This window comes from Nerophis lumbriciformis, linkage group LG39, assembly GCF_033978685.3.
Source record: "Nerophis lumbriciformis linkage group LG39, RoL_Nlum_v2.1, whole genome shotgun sequence".
Taxonomy (NCBI): Eukaryota; Metazoa; Chordata; class Actinopteri; order Syngnathiformes; family Syngnathidae; genus Nerophis; species Nerophis lumbriciformis.
The window spans coordinates 5950397-5972846 of NC_084586.2; the positions used below are offsets into that span (position 1 = coordinate 5950397).

The 22450-nt window shown below is 42.1% G+C and overlaps 1 protein-coding gene across 1 annotated transcript in view; it reads right to left on the minus strand.

Moving 5' to 3' along the window:
• LOC133577912 (netrin receptor UNC5D-like) overlaps positions 1-21184 on the minus strand; it is a 771105-nt gene extending 749921 nt beyond the window's left edge. The window contains exon 1 of the mRNA XM_061932037.1: positions 21059-21184. Coding sequence (XP_061788021.1) covers positions 21059-21079 — 21 coding nt within the window. The 5' untranslated portion in view covers positions 21080-21184. The remainder of the gene's footprint in view (positions 1-21058) is intronic.
• Between the last annotated feature and the right edge of the window lie 1266 nt (positions 21185-22450).

A 22450-nucleotide genomic window follows, 5' to 3' on the forward strand; every position in this document is an offset into this window, starting at 1 on the left:
GCTAGGGTCGATAGCTCGCTCGTCTGCGGGAACAAACTGCCGCCATTGCTTGCCGTGCTAGCGAGGTCCTTTGTCCCTGAATTGCTCACACACTCCGGCAGATTCAATGGGGGTCTGGCGGCAGATTTCTTTGACTTTATCGTTGGAAATGCATCTGCTTTGAGTGTCGCAGGATATCCACACATTCTTGCCATCTCTGTCGTAGCATAGCTTTCGTCGGTAAAGTGTGCGGAACAAACGTCCAATTTCTTGCCACTTTCGCATCTTTGGGCCACTGGTGCAACTTGAATCCGTCCCTGTTCGTGTTGTTACACCCTCCGACAACACACCGACGAGGCATGATGTCTCCAAGGTACGGAAAACAGTCGAAAAAACGGAAAATAACAGAGCTGATTTGACTCGGTGTTTGAGAAAATGGCGGATTGCTTCCCGATGTGACGCCACGTTGTGATGTCATCGCTCCGAGAGCGAATATTAGAAAGGCGTTTAATTTGCCAAAATTCACCCATTTAGAGTTCGGAAATTGGTTAAAAAAATATATGGTCTTTTTTCTGCAACATCAAGGTATATATTGACGCTTACATAGGTCTGGTGATAATGTTCCCCTTTAAAATATCGCAATATTAAAAAAAGGACATATCGCCCAGCCCTAATTCAATGATGCCATTTCTGTTTGTCATGTATAATTTTGTCTATTTTGTGTTTATCCTTGAATAAACAGGTCAGTTTCTTGTTACCAACCATTGTGTATTGTTCAAACTCCCCGAATTCAGCTTGCTATTTGTTATCAAGAGTACTAAAACCTTTTTCAACATGATTCTGACAACTAAGTAGGCTAAATAACTTTAAACTTTAATACATGCTCGAATAGGCCAGTATCGGCCAGTATCGGTATCGGATCGGAAGTGCAAAAACAACATCGGTATCGGATCGGAAGTGCAAAAACCTGGATCGGGACATACATGTTGGCTACCAAAATAAAGGTATCGGGACAACCCTAATCTGCGCCAGACTGCAATGTCTCCCGTCTTGGTCCAGGTTTGGCATCGTTTTGGTCGTTTTGTTTTTGTACATCGCGCCTCGCTCTCCGTGACAGAAGCAACAGCAACCGTCTGGTTAAAAGAATACTTCCCCGTTTTGCACAGGCAGAACGCTCGATCCGGTGCAGTGACCGTATTTACGCCCTGTACCAGTACAAGAACATGCTGAGTGTCGCAGGATATCCACACATTCTTGCCATCTCTGTCGTAGCATAGCTTTCGTCGGTAAAGTGTGCGGAACAAACGTCCAATTTCTTGCCACTTTCGCATCTTTGGGCCACTGGTGCAACTTGAATCCGTCCCTGTTTGTGTTGTTACACCCTCCGACAACACACCAACGAGGCATGGCAGGTACGGAAAACAGTCGAAAAAACGGAAAATAACAGAACTTATTTGACTCGGTGTTTGAGAAAATGGCGGACTGCTTCCCGATGACGTCATCGCTCCGAGAGCGAATATTAGAAAGGCGTTTAATTCGCCAAAATTCACCCATTTAGAGTTCGGAAATCGGTTAAAAAAATATATGGTCTTTTTTCTGCAACATCAAGGTATATATTGACGCTTACATAGGTCTGGTGATAATGTTCCCCTTTAACAATGAACTGACTGTAATAACTGTGCCGTCCATTGGTTATATCTTGTTTTCTTACTCTTGAGTCTCATTTGCAGGTACTTTGCATGCAGTTGAAATTCTAAGCCATTAGATGGCAGTAGTGTATAGACCAGACGTGGGCAAATTAAGGCCCGGGGGCCACGTGCTGTTAAGCTTTTCAATCTGGCCCGCCGGACATTCCCAAATAATTTTTATAGATCTTGAAGATGGAAACTGCAGCTACCATTATGATGTGCAGTGATGTTTTCAAATGACCGTAAGTCTTGAACTATACAAAGTATTTCAATGGTTGGAATCTGCACGTTTTGCATGAAATACTAGTTACTATGGAAATCTAAGTCACAGCAGCTCAGACGAGGCACCAAGCAGTGTGGATGGGGAGCGTTTCCACAGTGTGTTTCCAGAGCGGCCAGCCTGAAATGCAGGTGTCAGGGACAGACACGGAAGGAGATTTGTACAACAAAATTCTAAAGCTTAGTGGTGTATCAGATTGTAGGTGGCGGTTTTTTTTACCCTTTGTGTTCATTTTTCGCTGGGTCTGTTGCATTTTTGTTGCGTTTCCCTTGGTTGTTGAAATATGTCGATCGAGAGGGTGTGTGATGTTCACGTGTTGTCAATATTCAGTGTTTTATCGTTCATAGTTAATATTGTAAGTCCCACATTCTTTATTTACATGTACATTCTCATTCAGTAAAAAAAATTCAAATTCCATTTCGTTTTTTCAGACGGTCTGTCATAACGTTCAATGTCAATCAGATATTATTGTGAGGTTTTGTTATATGTTCCTAAAAAACTATATAACGACCCCCAGACACATGTTTCTCTAAATTTGGTCCCCCCCGAGTCAAAATAATTGCCCAGGCCTGGTAAAGACTATGGTGTGTTGCTGTCGTCACGAACTAGTCTTTGTCTGTCCTGTCCTTCGTTGAGACTAGAGACTAGAGATGTCCCATAAATGCTTTAAAATGCAATATCGGAAATTATCGGTATCGGTTTCAAAAAGTAAAATTAATGACTTTTTAAAACGCCGCTGTACGGAGCGGTACATATCCGGTAAAACACGGACGTAGGGCACACTTGCCAACCCTCCCGATTTTCCCGGGAGACTCCCGAATTTCAGTGCCCCTCCCGAAATTCTCCCGGGGCAACCATTCTCCCGAATTTCTCCTGATTTCCACTCGGACAACAATATTGGGGGCGTGCCTTAAAGGCACTGCCTTTAGCGTCCTCTACAACCTCTCGTCACGTCCGCTTTTCCTCCATACAAACAGCGTGCCGGCCCAGTCACATAATATAAACACACATAAGTGAATGCAATGCATACTTGATCAACAGCCATACAGGTCACACTGAGGGTGGCCGTATAAACTACTTTAACACTGTTACAAATATCCGCCACACTGTGAACCCACACCAAACAAGAATGACAAACACATTTCGGGAGAACATGCGCACCGTAACACAACATAAACACAACAGAAGAAATACCCAGAACCCCTTGCAGCACTAACTCTTCCAGGACGCTACAATATACACCCCTGCTACCACCAAACCCTGCCCACCTCAACCCTGCCGCCCCATCTCCCGAATTCGGAGGTCTCAAGGTTGGCAAGTATGCTCTAGTATACTCTGGACTGAAGCTGTGTGCCTTCATTATTTTTGCAGCTGTTGTTTTGAGGCATGTTACAAAAAATAATGCACTTTGTGACTTCAATAATAAATATGGCAGTGCCATGTTGGCATTTTTTTCCATAACTTGAGTTGATTCATTTTGGAAAACCTTGTTACATTGTTTAATGCATCCAGCGGGGCATCACAACAAAAGTAGGCATAATAATGTATTAATTCCACGACTGCATATATCGGCATCGGTTGATATCGGAATCGGTAATTAAGAGTTGGACAATATCGGAATATCGGCAAAAAAGCCATTATCGGACATCTCTAGTTGAGACCTAAAAAGTATGTGTACTGTAAGTAGTGTACTTAGTTTATATCGAGCATGCACATAGCTACAACGTGATACATCATGTATTTCACTGGCCACGTTGTAACGTGCGTCTTAGTTGTAGTTCTGCTTACTAAATTTGGAGGTGTTGAAATCGGCACGTAAAATCGCTAAAGCTAACCAGTAGCATGGACACAGCCAATGTAAATTAGCAACGAGCTAATGGAGCCTTTAGAGTCCGCTCTGAATGCTGTTTGAGTGCTTGAGCCAGTGTATAGTTAAATGGCTCCCAGTCGCATGAACTTTGACAGCCCTAATTTTTGGGTTTGAACAATATACATTTGACAGCTCCTTTCAATATATGTTTTTTGTGTAAAAGTAGACAGTTTTATGTCGTCCACAGCTCCTTTACCACATGGGGTCCCCCAGGGCTCAATCCTTGCCCCAATTTTATTTGCGCTTTACCTTCTCCCCCTTGGTTCTATTTTTAGGAAGTACAGTATTGCATTTCATTTTTATGCCGATGATTGCCAGATTTATTTTCCCATGGCACAAAATAACACGGTTCAACGTCTTATTGACTGCCTGCACGACATCAAAGTCTGGCTTTCAGCTAACTTCCTGAGCCTAAATGAAGATAAAACAGAAGTTATGTTGTTCGGTCCAAGTCGCTCTCCCTCCCCCAACGTTGACCTCGGCACTCTGACCCCGTATCTCAGCGACTGTGTCACAAACCTGGGGGTAAAGTTTGACTCAGATTTTAAATTCGAAAAACAAATCAGCAGCGTCGTTCAAAAAAGCTTTTATCAATTACGCCAAATAGCGAAAGTGAAACCGCTTCTATCAAGACATGATCTTGAGAAATTAATCCACGCTTTTATCTCGACTCGTCTTGACTACTGCAATGCCCTGTATGTTGGCATTAGCCAGGCCTCCCTCGCCCGCCTGCAGCTCGTGCAGAACTCTGCTGCTCGTCTGCTAACACAGACCCGCAGACGTGAGCACATCACCCCTATTTTAGCGTCCCTTCACTGGCTCCCTGTGCGTTACCGAATACATTTTAAACTTATTTGTTTTTAAATGTCTAAACAACCTCGCGCCAACCTATCTCTCCGACCTCCTTCAGCCTTACTGCCCCACCCGATCCTTAAGATCAGCCGATCAGCTGCTGTTGACGGTCCCTGACACAAGGCTGAAGCTTAGAGGTGACAGAGCTTTCGCCGTTGCTGCTCCCAAGCTCTGGAACGACCTACCCCTGAGTGTTAGACAAGCCTCCTCTCTTCCTGTTTTTAAATCTCTCTTAAAAACATACTTTTATTCCATGGCTTTTAACACTGAGTGATATCCATCCTGCAATGGCGCCCCATAATACACCTGCTGTGATCCTGTTTTTATGTTTTTATGTTTTTATTAATTCTATTTTAATTATTTATTTTTTTATCGTGTTCTGTTTGTGTTGTGTTGTGTTTGCTCGGTACTCGTTTTATCTTTTAACCTGTTCATTGTACAGCACTTTGGCTACCCCTGTGGTAAATTTTAAATGTGCTCTATAAATAAAGTTGATTTGATTTGATTTGATATGTTTCTATGTAAAAAATCAATTGGAAATCCAAACTAATTGGAGGTAAAAAGAGTCTCCGGAAAGAGAGAGTGTTCAAATTGGGAGAATCCACCACAGCGTGTTCCGACACAGTGGATTAGCGGTCATCCAGTCCAACGTCTTTGTGCTCACACTCTTCTTTTTTCACTGTAAATGACAGGGGCCATCAATGTCAGATCCAAGGTCACGCTAAAGCTCTGTGTGTGTGTGTGTGTGTGTGTGTGTGTGTGTGTGTGTGTGTGTGTGTGTGGTAATGGAGCCAGAACACACAACGTGCATGCTATCGGCCTGCAGCGCTTGGCTCAAGCCTCAGAGAGCATCCCAGTGACGGGGCCAGGGTCCGTGGAGCTAATCAGACCCTGGGGAATGGATCTCTCTGGCAACACTTTTACTTGTTGGGGATTCTCTGCACTCGAGGACACAGGAGGGATAAAGTCGCTGTGAAGGTCTTTGGCTTTAGCCCCCCGCCCCCCCCGTCACTCGCCGGCTGAAGAAGCGACTTAATTGTGACCTGTTTGAGCCGACACGCTACTCCGGTCGCCGTGGCACTTTCATGCCAACATCAATAGCGGAGGCAACACGGACATGCGAATACCAGCATGAATGCCAAAACAGGTATTGATTAATGTCTGGTGCTGCCCCCTGCTGGATTGGAGGGCTGTAAGAGAGCAGTCATTTATACATAAGCAGTCAATGATTGAGCGCACAAGGACATGCGAGAGTACACGTGAGAGTCAAGGTCCCTGTGTCATTACTCTATTATTATTTATTTATGTTAATGTGCCGCACAGTGTGGACTGATAGCGGGGAAGGTGACACAGATTTCTTATCCTATGCGCATTTAATCAGCATGTTCTTGTACTGGTACAGGGCGTAAATACGGTCACTGCACCGGATCGAGCGTTCTGCCTGTGCAAAACGGGGAAGTATTCTTTTAACCAGACGGTTGCTGTTGCTTCTGTCACGGAGAGCGAGGCGCGATGTACAAAAACAAAACGACCAAAAACGATGCCAAACCTGGACCAAGACGGGAGACATTGCAGTCTGGCGCAGATTAGGGTTGTCCCGATACCTTTATTTTGGTAGCCAACATGTATGTCCCGATCCAGGTTTTTGCACTTCCGATCCGATACCGATGTTGTTTTTGCACTTCCGATCCGATACCGATACTGGCCGATACTGGCCTATCCGAGCATGTATTAAAGTTTAAAGTTATTTAGCCTACTTAGTTGTCAGAATCATGTTGAAAAAGGTTTTAGTACTCTTGATAACAACTAGCAAGCTGAATTCGGGGAGTTTGAATAATACACAATGGTTGGTAACAAGAAACTGACCTGTTTATTCAAGGATAAACACAAAATAGACAAAATTATACATGACAAACAGAAATGGCATCATTGAATTAGGGCTGGGCGATATGTCCTTTTTTTAATATTGCGATATTTTAAAGGGGAACATTATCACCAGACCTATGTAAGCGTCAATATATACCTTGATGTTGCAGAAAAAAGACCATATATTTTTTTAACCAATTTCCGAACTCTAAATGGGTGAATTTTGGCGAATTAAACGCCTTTCTAATATTCGCTCTCGGAGCGATGACGTCACAACGTGGCGTCACATCGGGAAGCAATCCGCCATTTTCTCAAACACCGAGTTAAATCAGCTCTGTTATTTTCCATTTTTTCGACTGTTTTCCGTACCTTGGAGACATCATGCCTCGTCGGTGTGTTGTCGGAGGGTGTAACAACACGAACAGGGACGGATTCAAGTTGCACCAGTGGCCCAAAGATGCGAAAGTGGCAAGAAATTGGACGTTTGTTCCGCACACTTTACCGACGAAAGCTATGCTACGACAGAGATGGCAAGAATGTGTGGATATCCTGCGACACTCAAAGCAGATGCATTTCCAACGATAAAGTCAAAGAAATCTGCCGCCAGACCCCCATTGAATCTGCCGGAGTGTGTGAGCAATTCAGGGACAAAGGCCCTCGGTAGCACGGCAAGCAATGGCGGCAGTTTGTTCCCGCAGACGAGCGAGCTAAACCCCCTGGATGTCTTGGCTCACACAGTCCCTTATGCCATCGAAAATGATCAAGAGAAGAATATCGACCCTAGCTTCCCTGGCCTGCTGACATCAACTCCAAAACTGGACAGATCAGCTTTCAGGAAAAGAGAGCGGATGAGGGTATGTCTACAGAATATATTAATTGATGAAAATTGGGCTGTCTGCACTCTCAAAGTGCATGTTGTTGCCAAATGTATTTCATATGCTGTAAACCTAGTTCATAGTTGTTAGTTTCCTTTAGTGCCAAACAAACACATACCAATCGTTTGTTAGAAGGCGATCGCCGAATTCGTCCTCGCTTTCTCCCGTGTCGCTGGCTGTCGTGTCGTTTTCGTCGGTTTCGCTTGCATACGGTTCAAACCGATATGGCTCAATAGCTTCAGTTTCTTCTTCAATTTCGTTTTCGCTACCTGCCTCCACACTACAACCAACCGTTTCAACACATGCGTAATCTGTTGAATCGCTTAAGCCGCTGAAATCCAAGTCTGAATCCGAGCTAATGTCGCTATAGCTTGCTGTTTTATGCGCCATGTTTGTTTGTGTTGGCATCACTATGTGACGTCACAGGAAAATGGACGGGTGTATATAACGATGGTTAAAATCAGGCACTTTGAAGCTTTTTTTAGGGATATTGCGTAATGGGTAAAATTTTGAAAAAAACTTCGAAAAATAAAATAAGCCACTGGGAACTGATTTTTAATGGTTTTAACCCTTCTGAAATTGTGATAATGTTCCCCTTTAAGGCCATATTGCGATACACGATATATATGTATGTACAGGTAAAAGCCAGTAAATTAGAATATTTTGAAAAACTTGATTTATTTGAGTAATTGCATTCAAAAGGTGTAACTTGTACATTATATTTATTCATTGCACACAGACTGATGCATTCAAATGTTTATTTCATTTAATTTTGATGATTTGAAGTGGCAACAAATGAAAATCCAAAATTCCGTGTGTCACAAAATTAGAATATTACTTAAGGCTAATACAAAAAAGGGATTTTTAGAAATGTTGGCCAACTGAAAAGTATGAAAATGAAAAATATGAGCATGTACAATACTCAATACTTGGTTGGAGCTCCTTTTGCCTCAATTACTGCGTTAATGCGGCGTGGCATGGAGTCGATGAGTTTCTGGCACTGCTCAGGTGTTATGAGAGCCCAGGTTGCTCTGATAGTGGCCTTCAACTCTTCTGTGTTTTTGGGTCTGGCATTCTGCATCTTCCTTTTCACAATACCCCACAGATTTTCTATGGGGCTAAGGTCAGGGGAGGAAACAGAGTGGACCGACACCAGCAGATGACATGGCACCCCAAACCATCACTGATGGTGGAAACTTTACACTAGACTTCAGGCAACGTGGATCCTGTGCCTCTCCTGTCTTCCTCCAGACTCTGGGACCTCGATTTCCAAAGGAAATGCAAAATTTGCATGGTTGGGTGATGGTTTGGGGTGCCATGTCATCTGCTGGTGTCGGTCCACTCTGTTTCCTGAGATCCAGGGTCAACGCAGCCGTCTACCAGCAAGTTTTAGAGCACTTCATGCTTCCTGCTGCTGACCTGCTCTATGGAGATGGAGATTTCAAGTTCCAACAGGACTTGGCGCCTGCACACAGCGCAAAATCTACCCGTGCCTGGTTTACGGACCATGGTATTTCTGTTCTAAATTGGCCCGCCAACTTCCCTGACCTTAGCCCCATAGAAAATCTGTGGGGTATTGTGAAAAGGAAGATGCAGAATGCCAGACCCAAAAACGCAGAAGAGTTGAAGGCCACTATCAGAGCAACCTGGGCTCTCATAACACCTGAGCAGTGCCAGAAACTCATCGACTCCATGCCACGCCGCATTAACGCAGTAATTGAGGCAAAAGGAGCTCCAACCAAGTATTGAGTATTGTACATGCTCATATTTTTCATTTTCATACTTTTCAGTTGGCCAACATTTCTAAAAATCCCTTTTTTGTATTAGCCTTAAGTAATATTCTAATTTTGTGACACACGGAATTTTGGATTTTCATTTGTTGCCACTTCAAATCATCAAAATTAAATGAAATAAACATTTGAATGCATCAGTCTGTGTGCAATGAATAAATATAATGTACAAGTTACACCTTTTGAATGCAATTACTGAAATAAATCAAGTTTTTCAAAATATTCTAATTTACTGGCTTTTACCTGTATGTATGTATGTATGTATGTATGATGATTCTATGTGTCTACATTAAAACATTCTTCTTCATACTGCATTAATATATGCTACTTTTAAACTTTCATGCAGAGAAGGAAATCACAACTAAAAAAATCACTATTTTTTTCATACGGTGTTGAGCTGGAAATGTTTGCCTCGGCATTTTGACGGTGTGGACGTGTGGCACCGAGTGGAGATAAGCGTCGCGACAGACGTTACAATATTTGAACAACGATGACGAAAACTGTTTTCTCTGTCGTGTCTGTGTGTCGAAAATTGTTATGCACTTATTTTTTCATTTGATTTTGTGCGTGGCATAGATTTGCTGTGCGCAGAAGACGCTTGAGCAGTGCGCAATTGCACAGGTGCGCACCTTAGAGGGAACGTTGGTCGCACGGCTGCGCTAGCATCACAGCTAACGTTAGCCATGCTGCTACCTCTCTGCTGGGAGAGGGCGTATACGTATGTGACGTATGACGTGACAGTATGTGACGTGTGTAAGAAGGTGCGCTTGCTGTCTGGGAGAAGGAGACACAGGAAAGAGTGAGAAGAGCCTGTCATGTAATGCCAGCAGCTAAAAGCAACTGCGTGAGAATCCAGACCTGTGGATGTGTTGAAGGTGTGCTGGAAAATGCGGAACCTAAATTAGGGAGCAGCAGAAAAGTGTAATGCATTATTTAAATCGGTGCATTAGAAAATACGGACCGGAGTTTTTTTTTTTAACTGGATCTAGATCGGCATTTTGCCATGCCTTGCCGATGCGCATTTTTTGGCAAATATCGGCGGCCGATTCGATCCAAATATCGGATCGGGACATCCCTAACATGTATATTGATACTTTTTGAGACTTCTCAAAATAAAGGGGACTACAAAAATGACATTATTGGCTTTATTTTAAGAGAACATCTTATGATAAATGAAACATACATTGCAATCAAAGAACGATTTTGGCATTAAATAAGATAGTGGACAAACTAGAAAACTTCACTTTTAGTACTACCGTATTTTCCAGACTATAAGGTGCACTTAAAAAAAAAAAAAATTCTCAAAACTTGACAGTGCGCCTTATATCCCGGTGCGCCTAATGTAAGGAATACGTTTGGTTGAGCTTACCCACCTCGAAGCTATTTTATTTGGTACATGGTGTAATGATAAGTGTGACCAGTAGATGGCAGTCAAACATAAGAGATAAGTGTAGACTGCACTATGGTGGCAATATGCCTCAAGTAAACCATACCATCATTTTAAATGTTCCATTGAAAATATAGAACATTACACGCGAAGCTCAAAAATCTATCAAAATATTTTAGTACGACTTTGGTAAGCTATGAAGCCGCACCGCTTGATGGATTGTCGGCGCATTAAACATACGAGTATTATTATGGTGTGTGTATAAGGTAAGACATATTATCTGGCGTTTTGTTTCGCAATATTATGCAAAAGCAACTTTTCTTACCTTCTGGTTCCTGCAGATGTGTATTTGGGATCTGTATAAGTCCTGAAAAATTGCGCGCGTCCGCCTTTGTAGTCCGTGGCGACACCGTAGTCAATAAGCTTCTTCTTTTTCTCTATCTTCTTATTATGGGACATTCATCTTCCGCTGTTGCCATTTCTAATATAAAGTAGTGTAAAGTTCTTACTTATATCTGTCAGTAAACTCGCCATGAAAGCGCTAAAACATACCGGTGTAGTGAGTTTACATTATTCACCCAAGGAACTTTAGTTATTAGAGAGTTCCGGTCGGATGTTGTTGTTTCCGGATGAGAAGATGCTGCTTCGTTATTGATTTTAGTAAAGTCTGAATGTAATTAAAACATTAACTCCATCTTTTGACACTTCTTCCACTCCTGTCCTTGCATGCTACACCGCTACAACAAAGATGACGGGGAGAAGACGCTGCCGAAGGTGAGCCACGTAAATAAGACCGCCCACAAAACGCCGCATTCTGAAGCGACTGTCAGAAAGTGGCTTGAAGATGATCTGTAAAACATAATCTAATCTAATGAAGTAAGCAAACAAAGGTTTGCTGCTGAAATATGCAGTAACATATTGTTTCAATTCCATTCGATTATTTTGTCAAAATAATGGCGGACAAGCTGTACAAAATGGATTACTGTTAAAATCTAATAAACATCCTTTCTTCTGTTGTTAGACACTTTACATAAGTTTTGGGTGATACTACAAATTTAGGTATGGATTGTATCCTCCTACAGTGTGTAATGAAGCATGTTTAGCTATTCTTCGTCCTTCGGGGATGATACTTGTAAGAAACAAAATTAATTTGTTGCCATGGGGGCGAGGATTAGTGATTTAGAAAAAATACTGCAGAGAGACCCTAGCTACTGCTTTAAAGCACCGCTTGCAGAGCAGCGCTTCAGTGTTTATAGCTTCACCTATATTGTTAGTTTTGAAGCCAAAATACGCCCATTCTCCCTCGTCTGTCTTCACGCTGCTTGTGTACATCCACCCATTTGTTTACATTCAGGAGCGCTGGCTTGCTGTTAGCGGTTAGCTATTCCATCCTTCTACGGTGTGTAGTGAAGCATGTTTAGCTATTCCTCGTTCTTTAGGGAGGATTAGGGGTGTAACGGTACACAAAAATTTCGGTTCGGTACTTACCTCGGTTTAGAGGTCACGGTTCGGTTAATTTTCGGTACAGTAAGAAAACAACAAAATACACATTTTTTGGTTATTTATTTACCAAATTTGTAAACAATGGCTTTATCCTTTTAACATTGGGAACACTATAATAATTCTGCCCACGTTAATCAACATTAAACTGCCTCAAGTTGTTGCTCAGATTAAATAAAATGACAAAACTTTTCTTCTACATATAAAAAGTGCAACATTAAACAGTTTCAAGTCAACTCATCATGCTTAATTTATTACAGCATTTGGGAAGCCTGTAGTTGATTTTTATTATGATGATTTTTATCAACATGTGATAGCAGGGACCCTGCCATTCAAAACTAGGCTGCTGCATTACTAATGATTAATGTAAGTATAGCTGAAAAAAATGGTACAATAGCAATAGGAGAGACTATTCATCCCTGAACACCATGGAGTTCATGTGGGCTTAATGATGCAGTTACATTATTATATCAACTATCAGAGACAGAAACTCTTCATTTAACATAATGTCCTGCTTCCACACAGCTCAATCTACACAGAAAAAGGTAAAGTGAAATAACAGACAGACAGGGCTTTGCTGTCCGTAACACACGTACACACACACACACACACACACACACACACACACACACACACACACGCACACACACACACACACACACACACGCACACACACACCGCAAAATGAGCTAACGTTACGCTACAAGCGAATTAGCCTTCACCTCAAGCCAGGACTGCGAGCGAGCTGAGCTGCCGTTTAGGTTTCTAGAACGTCAACGGGCTCATGGTGATGTTACTAGTAGTTGACTGGGAGGTGTTTATTATAATTTGGGGAGAGTCCGCTGCCTGATGATTACCTGCTAAACGCTAAGCACTGACTACATGCACTCTGAATACGCACTGCTGATTGGCTGTTACCGCTCTGAATACGCACTGCTGATTGGATGTTACCGCTCTGTTTGTAACCAATCAGATGGTTGTGTGGGTGGGACAATGCTGGGTGCTGTGTAGAGTCCTGACAGAAACAGAGGCAGAAGGAAGCGGAGGCGGCTACTTACCGTATTTTCCGCACCATAAGCCGCCCTGGGTTATAAGCCGCGCCTTCAATGAACGGCATATTTCAAAACTTTGTCCACCTATAAGCCGCCCCGTGTTATAAGCCGCATCTAACTGCGCTAAAGGGAATGTCAAAAAAACAGTCAGATAGGTCAGTCAAACTTTAATAATATATTAAAAACCAGCGTGATGTGGGCGCGCATGGAGTCGTACATCAACATGGACGGAGCTGCGTGAAAAAAGCCACCCGGCCTCTTCGCGTAAACTTCCCTTAACCACTCGCTCATCTTTTCTTCATCCATCCATCCCTTCGAGTTAGCTTTTATGATGACGCCGGCTGGAAAGGTCTCTTTTGGCAAGGTCTTCCTTTTGAATATCACCATGGGTGGAAGTTTCTGGCCATTAGCATGGCAAGCTAGAACCACAGTGAAGGATGACTTCTCATTCCCTGTGGTGCGAATATTCACCGTACGTGCTCCCGTTGTATCCACAGTGCGGTTCACAGGAATATCAAAAGTCAGTGGAACCTTGTCCATGTTGATAATGTTCTCTGGCCGGATCTTTTTTTCAGCTATCTTGTTTTTACAATATGTACGGAAAGTAGCCAGCTTTTCTTGAAAGTCTTTAGGCAGTTGCTGTGAAATAGTAGTCCGTGTGCGGGTGGAGAGATTGCGTCTTTTCATGAACCGGAAACCTGTCGCTTAGTAGGAGCCATTTTGTGGTCTTTACAGATGTAAACACACAAAGGAAATGAAACGTAATATCCGCGCGCTTCTTCTTCTTCTACGGGGGCGGGTGGTTGCTTACAGTAGAAGAAGAAGCGCTTCCTCTTCTATGGGGGCGGGTGCTTACCTTGGCGGTTGCTTGCGTAGAAGAAGAAGCGCTTCCTCTTCTACGGGGAAAAAAGATGGCGGCTGTTTACCGTAGTTGCGAGACCTAAACTTTATGAAAATGAATCTTAATATTAATCCATATATAAAGCGCACCGGGTTATAAGCCGCACTGTCAGCTTTTGAGTAAATTTGTGGTTTTTAGGTGCGGCTAATAGTGCGGAAAATACGGTAATATGTTCGTGTGGAAACTCGTTTGGTACACCTCCGAACCGAACCGAAACCCCCGTACCGAAACGGTTCAATACAAATACACGTACCGTTACACCCCTAGGGAGGATACTTGTAAGAAACGTAGTTTATTTGTCGCAATGGGGTTGAGGATTAGAGATTTAAAAGTAGCTAAAACACTATCGAGAGACGCTAGCTACTAGCTAGCTATGTTTTAAAGCACTGCTTGCAGAGCAGCGCTTCAGTGTGCTTTACCTCTATTGTTAGTTTTGAAGCCAAAGTAAGTCAATTTTCACTCCTCTGTCTTCACCCTGTTTGTGTACATCCACCCATTTGTTTACATACAGGAGCGCCTGGTTGCTGTTAACGGTTAGCTATTGTATCCTCCTACGGCGTGTAGTGAAACATGTTTAGCTATTCCTTGTTCTTCAGGGAGGATACTTATAAGATATGTAGTTTATCTATAATTTTCACCAAGCGGCCTTCATGCAACACGCACGGCTCACATAGCACAGCATGAAAAAAAAAGTACCGGTATTTTTCAAAGGCAGTACAGTACCTTTTTAATTCAATCAGAATCAGAATCAGCTTTATTGTCATTACGCAGGGTAACGAGATTGAGGCCATTCCATACGGTGCGATGTGTGCATCCAATATACTGGACTGTGAGTCGGCAGTAAGGATAGACAAAAAAAGTGGAAAAAAGGTGGACATCTAACACTAACATGATCTAATTTCAAAGTTAACGAGCTGTTCTAAATAGACCCCCCTTTTAGAGCAGTTGATCTGCCGTTTCTTTTCTGCTCTGCCCCCCTCTCCTTCGTGGAGAGGGGGGCATATTCAGTGACCACAGATGACGCGCTAGCTGTCCAAAGTCGGAACCCAGGGTGGACCACTCATCTGTGCATCAGTTGGGGACGTCACTGCGCTGCTGACCTGTCTCCACTCAAGATGATCTCCTGCTGGCCTCACTATGGACTGGACTCTCACACTATTATGTTAGATCCACTATGGACTGGACTCTCACACTATTATGTTAGATCCACTATGGACTGGACTCTCACAATATTATGTTAGATCCACTATGGACTGGACTCTCTCACTATTATGTTAGATCCACTATGGACTGGACTCTCACAATATTAAGTTAGATCCACTATGGACTGGACTCTCACACTATTATGTTAGATCTACTATGGACTGGACTCTCACAGTATTATGTTGGATCCACTATGGACTGGACTCTCTCACTATTATGTTAGATCCACTATGGACTGGACTCTCACACTATTATGTTAGATCTACTATGGACTGGACTCTCACAATATTATGTTAGATCCATTATGAACTGGACTCTCACACTATTATGTTAGATCCACTATGGACTGGACTCTCACACTATTATGTTAGATCCACTATAGACTGGACTCTCACACTATTATGTTAGATCCACTATGGACTGTACTCTTACACTATTATGTTAGATCCACTATGGACTAGACTCTCACAATATTATGTTAGATCCACTATGGACTAGACTAGACTCTCACAATATTATGCTAGATCCACTATGGACTGGACTCTCAGAATATTATGTTAGCTCCACTATGGACTGGACTCTCACACTATTATATTAGATCCACTATGGACTGGACTCTCACACTATTATGTTCGATCCACTATGGACTGGACTCTCACAATATTATGTTAGATCCACTATGGACTGGACTCTCACACTATTATGTTAGATCCACTATGGACTGGACTCTCACAATATTATGTTAGATCCACTACGGACTGCACTCTCACAGTGTTATGTTAGATCCACTATGGAATGGACTCTCACTATATTTTGTTAGATCCACTATGGACTAGACTCTCACAATATTATGTTAGATCCACTACGGACTGCACTCTCACAGTGTTATGTTAGATCCACTATGGACTGGACTCTCACAATATTATGTTAGATCCACTATGGACTGGACTGTCACAATATTATGTTAGATCCACTATGGACTAGACTCTCACAATATGATATTAGATCCACTATGGACTGGACTCTCATACTATTATGTTAGATCCACTATGGACTGGACTCTCACACTATTATGTTAGATCCACTATGGACTGGACTCTCACACTATTATGTTAGATCCACTATGGACTGGACTCTCACAATATTATGTTAGCTCCACAATGGACTGGACTCTCTCACTATTATGTTAGATCCACTATGGACTGGACTCTCACAATATTATGTTAGATCCACTATGGACTGGACTCTCACACTATTATGTTAGATCCACTATGGACTGGACTCTTACACTATTATGTTAGATCCACTATGGACTGGACTCTCACACTATTATGTTAGATCCACTATGGACTGGACTCTCACAATATTATGTTAGATCCACTATGGACTGGACTCTCTCACTATTATGTTAGATCCACTATGGACTGGACTCTCACACTATTATGTTAGATCCACTATGGACTGGACTCTCACACTATTATGTTAGATCCACTATGGACTGGACTCTCACAGTATTATGTTGGATCCACTATGGACTGGACTCTCTCACTATTATGTTAGATCCACTATGGACTGGACTCTCACACTATTATGTTAGATCTACTATGGACTGGACTCTCACAATATTATGTTAGATTTACTATGGACTGGACTCTCACACTATTATGTTAGATCCACTATGGACTGGACTCTCACAATATTATGTTAGATCCACTATGGACTGGACTGTCACAATATTATGTTAGATCCACTATGGACTGGACTCTCACAATATTATGTTAGATCCACTCGACGTCCATTGCACCGGTCGCCCAGGGGTGGGTCCCTACATCTGCGGTCCCTCCAAGGTTTCTCGTTGTCATCCCATTGGGTTGAGTTTTTTCCTTGCCCTGATGTGAGATCTGAGCCGAATATGTCGTTGTGGCTTGTGCAGCCCTTTGAGACACTCGTGATTTAGGGCTATATAAGTCAACTTTGATTGATTGGTTGATTCTGAACAAATGCCTCACTTTCCTGGGGCATCCCAGTGAGCCTCGCCGAAGGAAGTATTCATCAGCACCCGGGGGGAGCGATCGCAGTGATTTTCAGTTTCCACTTTATTGCTGGGTTGCATCATGTCACATGACGTCCGGTTGCTGTCGCCTTGGATACGAGCCCATGGATGTCAAACGCACTGCTAACAAGGAGTCCATTGAAAGCAGAGTGAAAATGCCGCACTTGCACTGTTTTCGCCTGTGGAAATGTTTCCAAAGGACATTTTTGCTTGAAGGTCTCTACAGAGTTCCCATATTTGGATGAAGGGACAACAATTGTTGAAACAAAAAGAGAAGGGTTGCTGCCCATTTCTTTTGTCGAGTGGAGCCGAGTGAACAGCGCGGTTGAATTTGCAGAGACCACTTTGTCATTGTCTGTATGAACTAATAATAAACTGTGAGCGCTTGTTTACCATTTATTTCTACTTACCCAACAAACAGTATGAGCAGTTTTCTTAAGGAAACTGTATTTGTCCTTACTAGTTTTGGTACACTTGATTAATAAGTTTCTCGTAGCTGTCATGATCCCACAGGACAGTTTGGATTTTATTAGCTTCCTGTAGTTTGTATTATTATCCTGACGAGAATTTGTATTTTGTGTTCTACTTCCTGTCTGCCTTTGCTTACCACCCACTATACTTCTGGCTGTAAGTACAGTAGGAGACTCACCTGCTGGCAATCTCTAATCAGGAGGCTTCTTATGCAAGAGGACGGTGCCGGATCATTTGCTTTGTACCTCAACGTACTGCGTTGTGTTTTGTGCTCCCTACGCCTCGTTGAGCTTAGTGCACTTCCCTGCTGCACATCTTTATTTTTGTCATTACATTTATTTTTACCTGCGCAACACCTGCCGTCTCTGCATCCTGGGGTTCCAGACGCACAAAACCGTGACAGAAGGCTGCATATTCTATAGCAACAACATACTGTGTCTCGATTAAGGATGGGCACTGGATCCTGTGCTTTTTTTGACACCGAACAAACATATGTGAGCACATCACCCCTATTTTAGCGTCCCTTCACTGGCTCCCTGTGCGTTACCGAATACATTTTAAACTCCTTTTATTTGTTTTTAAATGTCTAAACAACCTCGCGCCAACCTATCTCTCCGACCTCCTTCAGCCTTACTGCCCCACCCGATCCTTAAGATCAGCCGATCAGCTGCTGTTGACGGTCCCTGACACAAGGCTGAAGCTTAGAGGTGACAGAGCTTTCGCCGTTGCTGCTCCCAAGCTCTGGAACGACCTACCCCTGAGTGTTAGACAAGCCTCCTCTCTTCCTGTTTTTAAATCTCTCTTAAAAACATACTTTTATTCCATGGCTTTTAACACTGAGTGATATCCATCCTGCAATGGCGCCCCATAATACACCTGCTGTGATCCTGTTTTTATGTTTTTATGTTTTTATTAATTCTATTTTAATTATTTATTTTTTATCGTGTTCTGTGTTGTGTTGTGTTTGCTCGGTACTCGTTTTATCTTTTAACCTGCTCATTGTACAGCACTTTGGCTACCCCTGTGGTAAATTTTAAATGTGCTTTATAAATAAAGTTGATTTGATTTGATTTGATAAACATAAAATCTAATTTGGGTTGCGCGTGACGTCACGTCTAGTTGCGGTAACCACAGTAAAACCCCCGACGGTTAGTATTACAGTTTTAAATTAAAATTATCGCAAAAACCGTGATTGATAACTGCACTTTGATAAACTCCCGAACTGCCGGGCCATTGCTTGCTAGCTAAAATGCTAACATTAAAACAAGAGAAATTAATATCTCTCCACATTAAGAAACTACATACCTCAATTTTGTTGTTCGAACAACTATTGCGAGGAATTTAGGGATTTCACCATCAACGGTCCGTAATATCATCAAAAGGTTCGCACATAAGTGAGGATATTTCGGACCTTCGATCAATCAGGCGGTACTGCATCAAAAAGCGACATCAGTGTGTAAAGGATATCACCACATGGGCTCAGGAACACTTCAGAAAACCACTGTCAGTAGCTACAGTTCGTCGCTACATCTGTAAGTGCAAGTTAAAACTCTACAATGCAAAGCCAAAGCCGTTAATCAACAACACCCAGAAACGCCGCCGGTTTCGCTGGGCCATAGCTCATCTAAGATGGACTGATGCAAAGTGGAAAAGTGTTCTGTGGTTTGACGAGTCCACAATTCAAATTGTTTTTGGAAACTGTGGACGTTGTGTGCTCCGGGACAAAGAGGGAAAAGAACCATCCAGATTGTTATAGGCGCAAAGTTGAAAAGCCGGCATCTGTGATTGTAAGGGGGTGTATTAGTGCCAAAAGGCATGGGTAACTTCCACATCTGTGAAGGCACCATTAATGCTGAAAGGTACATACAGGTTTTGGAGCAACATATGTTGCCATCCAAGCGACGTTATCATGGACGCCCCTGCTTATTTCAGCATGACAATTCCTAGCCATGTGTTACAACAGCGTGGCTTCGTAGTAAAAGAGTGCGTGTACTAGACTGGCCTGCCTGTAGTCCAGACCTGTCTCCCATTGAAAATGTGTGGCGCATTATGAAGCCAAAAATACGACAACGGAGACCCCGGACTGTTGAACAACTTAAGCTGTACATCAAGCAAGAATGGGAAATAATACTACCTGAAAAGCTTCAAAAATTGGTCTCCTCAGTTCCCAAACGTGGCCATGTAACACAGTGGTAAAAATGCCCCCTGTGCCAACTTTTTTGCAAAGTGTTGCTGCCAATAAATTCTAAGTTAATGATTATTTGCAAAATAAAATGACGTTTCTCAGTTGGAACATTAAATACCTTGTCTTTGCGGTCTATTCAATTGAATATAAGTTGAGAAGGATTAGCAAATCATTGTATTCTGTTTTTATTTACGAATTTCACAACATGCCAACGTCACTGGTTTTGGGTTTTGTACATAATGAAGAGAGCCGCAGTTTGAAGAGTCAAAGGGCTCAGGGGAAGGTCATTGGAATGTGGATGTTTCATCAGAAAGTGCCTACGCAGGTTGTACATTAACTTGAGACGTGATTTATTTCATTATGATGAAATAAATCATCATAATGATACACATCGGCTTTCACGCTGCACTGTCAATAAATTCCTCATTCTGCCCTCACTACTCAATTCCAGCATGTGCAGCTAGTTAACAATATGAAAAAACAGAAGCTACGGACGTTTTGTTGGGGATCAATGTACCTTATTTTCCTTCCTCCGTTTTATTTTTTTTACACTTTTTCCTTCGTTTAGGATTGTAAAACTGAAAATCTAAACATAAAATAAACATTACAATAGTATCATTGTGTATTTGACATAAATAATGTCCATTGTATATTTTACATGAATAAAATAGAAGGTTTAGTGTTAATACACAATCTATGTAGTATATATAGGAATTAAACAAGATCTACAACATTGCACACAATGTGGACCCTGACTTAAACAAGTTGAAAAACTTCTTCGAGTGTTTCCATTTAGTAGTCAATTGTGCAATGCAATCTACAAATAAAAGAATCAATCAATCAATCAATCAATCAATCAATCAACGTAACAGTGTGTGACTCAGCACAATTAAACGTAGCGTCATTGCCCTCTACTGGTCAAATTTAGCACTACATGTATTAAATGAGCTCTGATCGCCCAGAGTTACTCTTCGACAAAAAAACAACACAAACATGAATACAAAATATATCCCAAAGTCAGCAATTTCAATACAAAACAAACTAAATATCTTCATGCACAATATCTACTTACAAAGGTTTGACCAAGTTGTGTGATAAAAACTTACAGGTGTGGATTTGTCTATCATTGTTGCTTCTTGTCGAGAACGCTGTGTCCGTCGCTTATAGGGTCCGACAGGAAACAATGACTCATATTTAGTTTTCAAGTCGTTGTAAAAAGTCCACGTTTTGCAATTTATTTCGATTTTTTTTCCAGGAGTGAATGTGTAGTCTTCTTCTACTCACCCACTGCTGCTTCATTGTGACACATATGTTTCGGTGCTGCCCCCTGCAGTGTGGCGGGAGTACTGCATACATCAGCAACTCTATTAAATAGTTTCATAAAGCCTATTTGGGTGATGTTCGGCGGCCCAAATGAGAAGCTTTGGTGGGTATACCAGAGGTGTGGACTCGAGTCACATGACTTGGACTCGAGTCAGACTCGAGTCATGAATTTGATGACTTTAGACTCGACTTGACAAAATGTAAAAAGACTTGCAACTCGACTTAGACTTTAACATCAATGACTTGTGACTTCACTTGGACTTGAGCCTTTTGAATTGACATGACTTGACATGACTTGCTACTTTCCCCAAAACCCAAAGATGAAAAAGTTATTCGGGAGCGCTCCGTATTTTTCATTGTGTACTTGTCTATCAGCGTTGCGTGTGTCAGCTGGTGTGGTCTCAGTACAACAGCCAATCAAATTAGATCTACTTTGTTTTCATCACACAGCATTCATCCAATCAAATTGCAGGACAGCCAACGAAGAAGACATGTCCAAACCACACGACAGTGAACAAAAAATGATACCTAAAATAATTTTGTTTGGGTATAAAAATTACGAGGTGGTCAACACAAAATGGTTTGCAGTATGCAACACATGCGGTTCGAAAATTACTGATGGAGAGGCAACAACTTCCAACTTCGTCCGGCATTTGAAGTTGCACAAAGAACGGTAAGTTTTGAATGTAAGATAATGTTTATTGGCTAAGTAACGTGACTTTTATTTGCTGTGTAGTTAAATCAGTGAGGCTGTAAACTCACTGCTAACGTTATAACGTTATTGCAAACACGGGAATCTGTTGCAGTTCACTACCTTATTCATACTTTTTGTTCATTGATTTTTTTTAAGCAGGGTTACGTTAGTCAATATATCACACGTAACGTTAGACGGCGGTCAGCAGCACCGCGTATTTTAGCCACCTAAAAAAAGACAAAAATAGTCAAATAAAGGTCAGTTAAAATGTATACTATATTATGAATATGTGTACCGTTTTAGCTAGCTTTCTGACATACTGTTGGTTGTTTACCTCAGTGGTCCCCAACCACCGGGCCGCGGCCCGGTACTGGTCCGTGGATCGATTGGTATCGGGCCGCACAAGAAATATTTTTTTTTTCTTTTCTTTTTTTAATTAAATCAACATAAAAAACACAAGATACACTTACAAGTAGTGCAC